The sequence below is a fragment of the Chionomys nivalis genome, chromosome 13 (assembly GCF_950005125.1).
Source record: "Chionomys nivalis chromosome 13, mChiNiv1.1, whole genome shotgun sequence".
Lineage (NCBI taxonomy): Eukaryota > Metazoa > Chordata > Mammalia > Rodentia > Cricetidae > Chionomys > Chionomys nivalis.
Genome location: NC_080098.1, coordinates 17,697,261 through 17,710,039, shown reverse-complemented (window position 1 = coordinate 17,710,039; position 12,779 = coordinate 17,697,261). Strand labels below are relative to the sequence as shown.

Here is a 12,779-nt window from a genome sequence, read left to right as displayed (position 1 = left end):
ACTGTGGCAAAATGTAGGCGGGAAGCCATGTAATGAAAAAGAAGCTTCACTTACTTGTTAGCTTGTTGTGACTGAGCACCAGTTGTGTGATATGGGCCAAGGAGACTGGAAAAGAAAGAACAAAACAGTCAGGAATGTTACAGTTGCACTCCCTTCTCTCCCAGGTAGGCTGCAAAATTATTTTCAAAGGTGGAGATGTCTGCCACTCAGAATACAAGCTAGAATTCATGCAAACTGTCTTCTCGGTGCTAGACCGGGCAAAGAAGCCAGGCAATAAATGGTGCAATTAGCACGGCAAGTTGGAGCTAATGAGATTCCTGTTACAGATCAAACATTACAAGGACCACTTAGCTTTACTTGGAGACCTGGTTAGCTGGCCTAACTCAAACCATCCATTCCAATACACTGCAGCTCAGAAGAAAGGTCCAAGATTGCAGAGAAACTGGAGGCCCTGCTTATACCAAGCAAAACCTTCATATCCAACAGATATAAGTAAACAAGGAGCACAGCTCTACCCCACTGTCCACACTGGAATTCCTTTACACATAACTGCAGGATCAGAGAGAAACCTCTCTGACGTCCTCTAAACATAATTTAGTTGATAAGAGAAAGTTCTGACTTGGAATGTGTACTGTTTACCAGTTTCCAGCCTAATGACAGAGGCACTATCTGTGTCCCCAAGGAACTTGCCATGGTCCACTGGGTTCCAAAACTCTACAGGATGCTCAGAATTATATATATTCTTCCAATACTCTGTCTCTAAGCACATTCTTTTAATGCAGTTGAAATTTTTGTTTAAAGAGGTAAGAAAGAACAATTGCCAGCTTGCTCTGGAGACAGCAAGAACTGCCTCTAAGTATAACTTTTTTTTTGGCTTTTCAAGACAGGGTTTCTCTGTGGTTTTGGAGCCTGCCCTGGAACTAGCTCTTGTAGACCAGGCTGGTCTCAAACTCACAGAGATCCGCCTGCCTCTGCCTCCCAAGTGCTGGGATTAAAGGCGTGCGCCACCACCGCCCAGCCTAATTATAACATTTTTAATGTCTGTTATCATTCCATCCATTATAGAAGAATTCAAAATACAATTCAAGAGCAAACCTTGCTCTTGCTTCCTCTAGTCTGGTCCACTGAGACCAAGCCACTAAGCCATAAACTTAGGGAACATGGGGACGGGGGGAGGTCCTACATGACCATCCAAACCAAGATCATGGCCAAGTGTAATGTCAGCTCCATTCAACAAACACCCCATTTATTTGCAACAAAACTTTGAATCCACAGTGCATGGCATTGCCAACCCTTCTCAGTGTTCTTTAGTCTCAGAATATCCCCTGTCCTTGGCTTTCATGGCCTTGGTGACTGGGTACTGCAGCCAGATCATTTTTCATTATGTCCTTGCTATGGTTCCAATAGGTTTGGGGAGAGGGTATTCAGTATAACACACGCTTCCTCCATAACGTACAACTTTCAGAAGAGGGCCAGACAGGCTGATGGGTTCGCACAGTCTTGGACTTGAATCTCCAGAACTGTGAGTCAAAAGAGACTTGGTTCGATTTCCTAAGTATCCCTCATCAGGTGGCAAGGCAAAGCACTTGTGGGTCAGCCCCTTGCCTGGACTCTCCCATCCACTGATCCTCTGAGTTTGGCTATGTTTCTCTGTCAGGTGCATGGCACCAATGCATTCTCACTGTGCCCTACCCAGCAGTTTGTGACATTGCCTATAACTTAGGATCTTCCTGTGACCACAGGTCCCACCATCAATTTAGCCCATTGTCTCTAGTAAGCATGTGGAGCAGAAAAGCTAAATGAAACTACACTCATGCTGTGTTCCTCACCCGACTTTAAACTTGCTTGTTTTTCAGTTCCCAACCGAGGCACATGTCCCTCCCACAAGCTACTTGGTAAAGACTACTGCGACTACTAAAAATTCTAAAACTTTTTACATGATTTTCATTATTTATTAGACAGCAATGGTCTAAATCCCTGAAAATGTCTCCTAGAATGTCAGGGCACAGATCTATAGCTCCAGCGTTTACATGGCCATGACCAGTCAGTCAAACATGAAAGGCAATGAACGTGCTTACCCAGGCTCTCCTGGAACTAAACTCCTCCCTCACACCCTCCTGTTGGTTGCACAAATGTGCCCTATACAACTAAACAGCCACCCTGACTGGCTGTACCAGGTCAGTATAGACTTAGACACAGAGCTTGCTTTCTCCTGCTGATCCACAGAGCCCTACGTCCTAAAGGGGAACAGGCTCTGGAGACAAGATATGCACATCTCTATGACCAAACCTTCTTCTCCCACCTCTCTCAGTCTGGCTCCCTCCTCACTAGTCTCAGATGCTGGCCCATGACCAGCTGCTGGCCACCAGATGCCCTCTCACTGTGTGGATTAAGATACACCACTCTGTAAGGTTGTCTTCTTGTCCACTCCTGCCCCACACGCCACCCTAGGTCATCCCTGAACATTCTGTGCCACTTCCATTTAATGATTTCGGGGAACCACAGGGGAGGAAAGATAGCAAGGCGAAGCGGAGCACTCCTGTGGTTTGTAAGAGGAATCATCATGGTGGCCCCATGTGACATCAGAGAGCTCGGACACTGTGGAAACCCTCACACATTTACTAGTAAGAGTTCAGATTTTCTTGTCTACTAAATGAAGTGGTCCTCTGTTTCAGAGGTGGAAGTCTAACATAACAAGAATCTCAAAAATTCCCCTGCACCGCACAAGTCTCACAGATGAATCTGTTAAGATTATGTTCCGCTTCCTGCTGAGAGAAAATGACAAATGGCAGGGATTCCAGCTGCACAGGGGCATCTCCAGTACACACACAAGCAGTCCAGAGGTCCCTTGGGTGCCCAAGCTTCGTTCTCATCTCATGTGGACCAAATGTCTTTTCACATGTACTTGTTGACACGCTAATCCCCAAGAGGATTTGGAGGTGGAGCCTTTAGCAATTAGGGCCATGAGGGTGGAGCCTCCATCAGTGGCATCAACACCTTCAGACAGGAAACAAAAGAGAGATGACCTCTTCACATTCCTGCTGCCATCTCCAGCCAGTGAGGACCAGGCAAGACTGTGACCCTCTGTAAACCAAGAGAGGGGATCTCACCAGGCACCAAAACTGTTGGCACCTGATCCATCAACATGCCAGTTTTCAGGACCGTGAAGGGTTTAAGCCAGCCAGCCTATGGCGTATCTCTTTTAATAACCCAAACTCTGAGAGAAACATCATGATACCAGTTGACTAAATGAGGTTGACCAACACACCTTCATTCCTCCTAGGAAGAGGGAAGAGAAAGCAAGTCTTCCAGGATCTTTTGAGAACATGTACATGGTCTACGCATTCACAGGCTTTCCGTATACAGGCTACCTACTGCAGGACAGGCTGGACATAGAGCCTGTATTCCAGGCAACTGCTAGTTAGCCAAAGAGGAAAAAAAGTTGAGGTTTTACTACCAAGAAAGAGCAAACTAAATCTAGCAGATAAATAGCAGTCTCTCATGCTGACATCTGGATGTCACAGGAATCAATTCTGATTACAAAAGAAAATTGATAATTTTCCTATCTCCTTCTGCCTTAATTTTTCCTCAGATATCAACAAGTAACTAATTAGAAAGGGAAAAAAACCAATCTGTTCTTCTTAACGATGGGCAAAGTTGACAGTGACAGATTTAATTGGGAGAAGCCAACTCTTTTCAATCATTTCATCCTGCTTGTCCAACCATCACTGAGCAGGCGAGAAGGCACCGGAGCTGAAAAGTTGAGCTGTCTCTTTAATCATACGTTGTTGTTCCTCCTGACCGCACCACGAGAATGTATTTTTCTTTCTTACTATTGTTACAGGGCTCTGAGTCAAAGTAGGTGAGAGGGAGAGAAACTAGAGCAGGAAAGAAAAAGTTTATAAAAGAGCTTTGAGGAAAATGTTTGGGGCAACAAAGGGCTGGAGGTTGAGTCTGCAGGGAAGGCAGTTAAGTCGGACAGGATCAAGAGAAACCTGCAAAGCCTATGACAGGAACAGACCAAGTGACAGGGACGTATTCATCCAGCCAACCACTCCCTGTCACTCGGGAAAGGTGGGTTCATTGTGACTCTGTGACATATGACAACTGTGCGGTTAGGAGGGAAGAAAAAGTTGGCCACAATAGAACGGGTCATTTCAGACTACAAAAGCCGCCCTGTTAAACATGCCAAAGAAATGGAAACGGGCTGTACCCCCTGACCTGCTCCTGGTACCTCGCTGACCATAATCACACCCAGGGATGGTTTTCTGCTGCGTTAATAATACACTCTAAGGGTAGGCTTTGCTATTCATAAGCTCTACCAGAACACATTGTTAGCAAAATTGTTCCAAAAGCAACATTCAAGTGTGATTGCCCCAGTATTTGTAGAGTCTGTATCAAAATTCAACTAAATGAATGAAAATGTGCCACAAGTTATGCGTTATGGTACCTTCACTATTCTTCCCCTGTGTTACAGGGTAGGTATTGCAGCGAGCCTGGGGTCCTGAATGAAGACATATACTATTTGGCATGCACACTGCCATGTTAAGGACCCCAGCACCTCAGCCTTCCCTGGGAGAGACTCAGAGGGACAGCAAAGTCTCCCTCTGGTCCCAGCATGAATGTTGATAGCGGATGTAGAAAATGCCCATCATAGTTTTTTCCCCCTGGATGTTTACAGCCTGAAGACTGAGATTAGCTAAGCCTGCCTCCTTGTTCAGCTCTACGTAATAAGCACGCTGCCACTTCTCCATCAGAGAGCCCAGCCCACCCAATCCCAGCTTCTCTCTCCCTGTGTGCCTATCACTTCTTCATTCCCTTGTCACCTCCGGTCAAGTTTCCAAACCCAAGCTCTCCAAGAATGTAGTAGAATATGATAGTTCGTTCATGTGCTCCTGGCTGACTCCAGGGTGGAAACAAACTATTACAAGTTCCAAGGCAGGCTGGGAGACAGAGTGAGTTCCACAGTGAGATCCTGCATCAAAAAGGAACAAGAAAAATGCTAGCTGGATGCACACATGGGATCAGAGCAAAACAAGAGTGGGAAGCAAAATGGCTAGAGGGAGGCATTTGTGGGGAAGTGGGGATAGGCAGAGGCTGCTGGCACTGTGGGGGTAACTATTTATTCTATAACTAAGAGGACGAGCAGGAAAGTGCTGAGGAGTTGGATGGATCAATAATTTCACAAGAAAGACAATGAAGGGTTCATTTGGGCACTTACTAGATATTTACTGCCAGAACACCAGCCAATACACATAGTCTCTTAAAAGTGGCACCGACTGATTGCCCATCCTGGTTAGCCTGGGATAGTCTCAGATCACATCTGCTGCCCCAGGATAGTCACCCGATGTAGGAACACAAGGCATGCTGGTAGAAGAGGCTCACACACTCAAGGGAAGGAAGGAGATCTGAAAAGATGAGCTATGCAGAAGATGCTCCTCACAGTGAGGTGAGGAACACCAAGAGACGCTCAAGTAGACGGACACCACATACTGGAGCTGGCTCTGGGGAACATGTGGAGACAGAGGCAGTGAGCATGAAGCTGCAGTGTAGGGAAGGTGCAGAAGCAGGAGGAGCTCAACCCAGATTTCACTGGGCAAATTCAGGAACAAACAACTAACTAATCTCCTGGGAAGGGGCTAGAGAGATGGCTCAGATGGTAAAGCTCTTACGGCACAGCATGGGTACCCGAGTTTGGGACCCTAGCACCTATATGGTATGGGTCTGTAACTAATGGTATGGGTGGGATGGAGACAGGCAAAGCCCTCATTCTCACTAGTAAGTGAGTCCCAGCTTTGGTAAGAGGCCCTGTCTCAACAAATGAGGTGGTGATGGATAAATGGAGACACCAAACATCATCCTCTGTCCTCCCAGGCACACGTCCATATGTGCAAGCACACAATAAACATGTACACATGTATAGGCCCCCCATACATATACATGTGCAAATAAAATCCTAGAAAAGAATCACTATTTCCAGGAAAGCATCTATTGTTAAACCAGGTTCCGTGTTTTTCCTTCTTCTTCAGCAAAAAACAGCCAACATGAGAAAAACAACAACAAAAAATTAGCAGGTAAAGCCACTGCAACTATGATGACACTGTGAAGTTATTTCCAAAGAACCCCACAAATCACAGCCACGTGGAGCAGTGAGAGCTGTCTCCAAGGCTTTCCATGGGGAAACTGGAATGCAAATGATTCCTCTGGTGGCCCTTTACATATGGGAGGAAAGTTCTGGCTTCGGAGAATGACATTTACATCCAGAAATGACAGAAAGCCTGCAAGGCACGGGTGGCACAGAGCCTGAAGTGGTCACAAAGTCTGTCACTGGTCAGAACTGGCCTCGACTGATTTCCCAGTGAAAACTCCCGTAATTTCGGTCCCACTAACAGAATGTCAGCCATCAGTTAGTGTTGGAGGCTGTGTGCTAAATATAGCAAAAGCTTCTGGGAGGCATTGTTATCATGAGAACACAAATGGCTTCCTGAATCTTGGTATCTTGGTGCCTCTTCTGGTATAAAATGGAACACGACAGACCAATAACATACCTCCTCAGATATTCAACATGGTCACCTTACTGTACAACATGGGACACTATTTAAATTCTGCACAATTTGCTGATGAGCATAGAGACCACCGTGTTAATACAAACCCACGCAAAGTTGTAAATTACTAAAGAAGAATTGCTTTGAACTTTGCATATAAGATGATCCTAATACCATTTTGGTGTCCCAGTGGGTTAGGAAGCCTTAAGTAACCTTGGCTCAAAGACACCACAAGAACGTGGGCACTGACCAACTGTCAATATCAATGATGACCAACTTGAGTTTTGCATCTCTGTGATGTGTGATTAAAATGCCTGCCTGTGTCACCCAGTGGAAGTTATTTCACCCCTGACAGTAGAATCCAGACTCAGTCCTTCTTACGCATGCAGGTTCTGGCTATATATCAAAATGAAGACAAACAATAAAATGCCAGATACTGAGATATAACTCAAAGATATTCATCAACACACTCTGAATCATAAAAACATTTGTTTTGGATTTCACTCATAATTTAAACCTTTAAACAAAATTCAATGTGGTATGAAAGTTTTTCTTCATTTCACAGCTGATTATTATGCAGGTTTGCAAACTGGTCAGTGTCTTTTTAATTTTGTTGCTACTTCATAACTTTTAAAAAATTGTTTCTATTGAGCTATACATTTTTCTGTGCTCCCCTCCCTCCCTTCCTCCCCTCTCCCTTTCTACCCTCCCTCATGACCCCCACACTCCCAATTTACTCAGATCTTGTCTTTTTCTCCTTCCTATGTAGGTCCATGTATGTCTCTCTTAGGATCCTCTTTGTTGTCTATGTTCTCTGTGGTTGTGACCTGTGGGCTGGTTTTTCTTTGCTTTATTTATAAAAGTCACCTAGGAGTGAGTACATATTATTATATTTGTCTTTCTGGGTTATCTCATTCAATATGGTTTTTTTTCTAGATCCATCCATTTGCCTAAAAATTTCAAGATGTCATTATTTTCTTCTGCTGTGTGGTACTCCATTGTGTAAATATACCACATTTTCTTTACCCATTCTTTGGCTGAGAGGCATCTAGGTTGTTTCCAGGTTCTGGTTATTACAAATAATGCTGCTACAAACATAGTTGAGCACATGTCCTTGTGGTATGATTAAGCATCCTTTGGGTATATAACCAAAAGTGGTATTACTAAGTCCTGAGGTAGACTGTTTCTAATTTTCTGAGACATTGCTACCCTGAAATCCAAAGAAGCTAGACAAGTTTGCACTCCCACCAGCAATAGAGGAGCATTTGTTCCCCTTTCCCCAGATCCTCTCCAGGTTACTATTTAATACAAAGTGTTTATCTACTCTGATTACATCTTGTCCTTCATTCAACAGGAACACAGATTATTTCAGATGACAACTGAGCAAAAATGTGATATGTCTTTTTTGCCCTAGGAGCAAGAAAAACATCATGATCACGCCACTAACTGAGAGCTTGGGGTGTCCCAGTACTTCAAACAACTGGACTGTTCAGGATCAGAACAGAGCAAGGATGGAGAGGAAGGGTGGGTTCTTCTCTTTTAGAGCTGGGGTATCCATCTCCCATTCTTGCTCACAACAGCTTCTGACTGCTGAGCATTCAATCTCTAGGATTACATCACTGACCACTCCCCTTTCTCTGGGATTATGTCATTGACCACTCCCCTTTTTCTGGGATTATGCTACTGACCACTCCCCTTTCTCTGGAATTACATCATTGACCACTCCCCTTTTTCTGGGATTGCATCACTGACCACACCCCTTTCCCTGAAATTACATCACTGACCACTCTCCTTTCCCTGGGATTACATCAGTAACTACTCCCCTTTGTCTGGGATTACATCACTGACCACTCCCCTTTCTCTGGGATTATGACATTGACCATGCCCCTTTCTCTGGGATTACATCACTGACCACTCCCATCTCTCTGGTTCTCAGTCCTTTGGTCCTAGTCTGGTTATAGCACCAATCTCTCTAGCTTTCCATCTTGTGGACGGCAGAAATGTGACTCTTCAGCCTCTGTAACCTTATGAGACAACTTTCATAATAAATCTCATCCTGAATCTGTATATGTCTGTATAAAACTGACCATTTCTGTATCCATAAAGGATAGAAGAGCCTGTCTATGAAAAGAGGAAAGTTTAAAAGAAAAGATTAAAGAGTTTCAGTTTAAAAAAAATCTTCAAGAATCAAAGTCAATATAATTCCACATCTGCCCTCCAACATCAGTCCTCTCCTTTACTTCCTTTCCTCTGAGTTGCTTATTTGCATCAACTAACTTCTTTTTGGCAACATCTGCTGTATTTGTGTAACATAAACATGTACTTTTAGAAACTCTTATTTTGCTGCTTAGTTTTCTTGTCAACTTGCCCCAAATTAGAGTCTCCTAGGAAGAAGCAACCTCAGTTTAGGAACTGTCTGCATCAGCTGGCCTGTGGAGCACACTCCTTGATGACTAATGTTGGAGGACCCAGCTTACCCTGGGCAATACCATCCCTAGGCAGGTGGACTGAGCTACAGAAAAAGGCAACCCGTAAGCAGCCTCCCTCTGTGGTTTCAGCTCCCAGCTCCTGCTCAGAGTTCCTGCCTTGGCTCGCCTCGATAATGGACTGTATCCTATCAGAATAAATGACGTATTTCCTGTCTTAGTCCTCGATAATGGACTGTATCCTATCAGAATAAATAGCGTGTTTCCTGTCCTAGTTGCGTTTGGTCATGGTGTTTATCACGGCCAAAAAAGCAACTGGAGCCTAAGGAATCTATATCTTGGTCATTTTGTGTTGTTATAATCAAATGCCATAAACTTGGTAATTTAAAGAAAAAAGAAGTATTAGTCTTAAAAAAGAGGAGAGGGTAACATAGGATGACTTTGAGGGAACAAAGGAAAGAGGAAAATGACATAATTATATTATAATCTCAATTTAAAAAATAACTTATTTCCGCAATCTAGAAAGTTCATGCTCAAAGGCCTAAATCGACATACAGATTGCTAACTGCACAATTTCATGGCAGAAAGCAGAAGGACAAGAGAGGGGAAGGCAAAGAACCAGAGGAACCAATTCAGTTTTACAACAACCCCTCAGGAAGACTGGCACGCTCCCGAGATGGCATTAACCTACTCATGAAGACTCCAGAGCCTAGTCAACCCTTTATAGGGCAGGTTTCCCAACTCTTAGAAGCTGGATGCAGCTGCTAGCACATAGACTTTGGGGGACACACTCAAACTACAGCATGTTTGAAATCTGAGAACACAAGATCCATGAGCTGGGTATTTTTTCCTAAGAGCCCACAGAGCATCTGAATCAAAGCTGAGACTACATCCTGGCTTCGTGATTCTTAATCCTCAGTTTATTATTTCTAAACTGGGAATATAATATTCACACTTGGTCAGAGCGTTCTTTATAAGACAGTAGAAAATCTTATCATAATAAAAATAGTATAAACCTGAAAGGAAAGATTCTATCTTGAAAAACAAATATGAGAGTTACATAAAAGAACTGAGCTGAAAGCACATGATACAACCCAGGCAGTATGAGCTCAGCCCGTGTCCTATGTCCTAAAGTCATGAGAGCCTGAGACAATCATTACATCCCCCAGGAGCACACATTCCTCATGTTAAAAAGAAAGGCTGAATTAAAGTATTTGATTCTGCGACAGGAATGAATATTTGCACAGGACCCATCACATCAATATGCTGTGTTGGGATGATAATAATACTGAATGCTTGCCAAAGGTTCACAACATGGCAGGCACAGACCTAAGAATTTGAACTCACCTAGTCCTCAGAATAACCCTATACAGTAATGGTCCCATTAATTACCTGCACCTCTCCCAGATTCAGACAAGGAAAAGGAGACCAGGAGAATGCAAGTGACTTGCTCATGGCTGCCGAGCTTGCAGGCGGAGAGAAGCTTTCTAAAACTATCCAAACAAGAAACTGGATGGTGTCCAACACTAGCTGCTGCCCCAAATAAGCAACATACAAATGCGCCACTTACGGCACCCACAGTTTGCTCGACTGTTTGTCATGCAAAAGATAGAGGAGAGCATAGGTCCACTGGTGTGGCTTCTTGCTGAAGTGAAGCTTCAGTACCGTCAGGCAGCAGCTCAGTGCTTCTCGGCCGCTAGGGAACCTCACAAAGGAACGTGCTGCTGTTGCGTACACGGCAGCAGAGGTTCTCTCCTACGGGGTCTGATCTTGGCATTTCTATTCACTGGCTACCTGCTCTGGGCTATAGCTCTCTGCCCGTACTTCAGCTTTCTCCTAAACATCTCTCCTGAACCTGTCCATATTCCTCTGGCAAAGGCAAGCCAAGCCCCCTCCCCGCATGGATTAGGAATTGGGAGATGGAATTTGACCTTCTAACATCACCAGAGCCTTGTAGTTCTTGGAGGAGGGTCCATAGAAGCAGAACAATTCACAATAGATCGAAAAGAAGCAGAATAAGGCCCCAAGAAGCAGGGGCCAGGTAAAACCATCAGTGGCAGAACCCCAGTGACCCACTTTCTCCAGATAAGCACCACCTGCTATGGCTTCTGCTACCCGCACAAACAGCACCGCCATCTTGGAATCGCAAGCTTAAAAAGGTGTACCTGGAGAGGAGAATGCACACTAAACCCTAACAGTGCTCCTCATAACTGACCGAGCGTACATGGGGCCGTTTTCCGGGCAGCAGTAGACGGTCCTCTGATTTCTTTTGTACATGCATCTTTTCCTGCATCCCACCTGCCTGACCCCCTCAACACTTAAGAGATGTCACTCTCGGTGTCCATAAACTCCCATCAAATCCTCAGCTCTTGGGTATTTGATTCTTCACCTCCTAACCCCTGACCATGCAAGCCTGTACATTCAAATCTTCAAAAGAGATAGGACTCAGCTTAACAGACACAAGATCTAACGATGGATGGTGACGAGGCTCTTGAGTGCCTGCTCCGTACAAGCTATTGCAAACACACAAGCACACCAGCCTTCATCTGAGGAGGGCCATACTTTTCTCATATCAACAAAGACGAAGTCAAGTACAAAGGCACAGGGTGAACCATGGAATGACATCCGACCAACAGTAGAGATAACTAATCAACTATAATGTTACAGTTGGAATATGAACTGTCCCGCACAGATTCACCTGTTCCAACACGTGGTCCCCAACGGCTGGCCTGCTTTGGAAGGCTGTGGAACTTAAAGCAGCTGGATCCCTAGGGCCAGATTTTCCTTGACTGGCTCCCCTACTTTTCTGAGCACAGCTCTGATGTAACTGGCTTCTTCCTGTTCCTACTACCACAGACTCTCCTTCACGATGAAAAAGTTCTGAAATCATGAGCCAAAATACCTTTCCCTCCTAAAGATGCTTCTGCCAGGTACTCCAGGCATGGCGATGAAAAGTAATTAATTCAGACTTCTACTTGAAGTTCACTTCTTCAGTCAACTCCACAGGTACTTGAAGAAACACAAAAAGAATCAATATCTAAAAAAAATCTCATTTTCTCTATAGAAAGGCAAAGACTCTAACTAGGAAGGCGCTCTGGTGAGCAGCAGAGAGGGGTAACCAGTGTCTTTCCCACCAAAACTCACTTTCCTCTCCACCTGCAGTAATGTTTTAGTGTTGGGTGAAGATACCAATGATGGAGGTGGGTCTTGTATTAATCTGTTGCTTTCATTGGTTAATTAATAAAAAAAACTGCCTAGGCCCATTTGATAGGTGGGTGGAGTAAACAGAACAGAATGCTGGGAGAAAGATGAGTCAATGAGTCGCCATGATTTTCCCACTCCAGACAGATGCAGGTTAAGATCTTCCCTGGTAAGCCACCTAGTGGGCTACACAGATTATTAGAAATGGGTTAGATCAATATGTAAAAGCTAGCCAATAAGAGGCTGAAACTAATGGGCCAGGCAATGTTTAAAAGAATACAATTTCCATGTAATTATTTCGGGGCATAAGCCATGCGGGCGGCCGGGTGCCAGGGACGCAGCCCCGCGGCTCTTATTTCAACATACCAACACCAGCTCCCTCACCTACTGCTGCTGGTGGGTGTGGTCTTGAGGATACTTTGATTTATGGATTTTAGATCTGGGAATCAATGCATTTCTGATGTTCTAAGAAAGCACAAAGCTTGTGGTACTTTGTTCCAGCAGCCACCAGAGTCTGATACAATTGGACTAAAAGAAAAATGTTAAAATCTCAGCATGTAAGGAAATAAAGAACAATGGCTTACACAGGGAATAAAATGAGATGTCA

At 44.4% G+C, this 12,779-nt stretch overlaps 1 protein-coding gene across 1 annotated transcript in view; it reads right to left on the bottom strand.

The window, feature by feature from the left end:
* Rsu1 (Ras suppressor protein 1) overlaps positions 1 to 12,779 on the bottom strand; it is a 179,384-nt gene that overhangs the window by 150,945 nt on the left and 15,660 nt on the right. Inside the window, exon 3 of the mRNA XM_057787590.1 lies at positions 55 to 105. Within this exon, the coding sequence (XP_057643573.1) occupies positions 55 to 105 (51 nt within the window). The remainder of the gene's footprint in view (positions 1 to 54; positions 106 to 12,779) is intronic.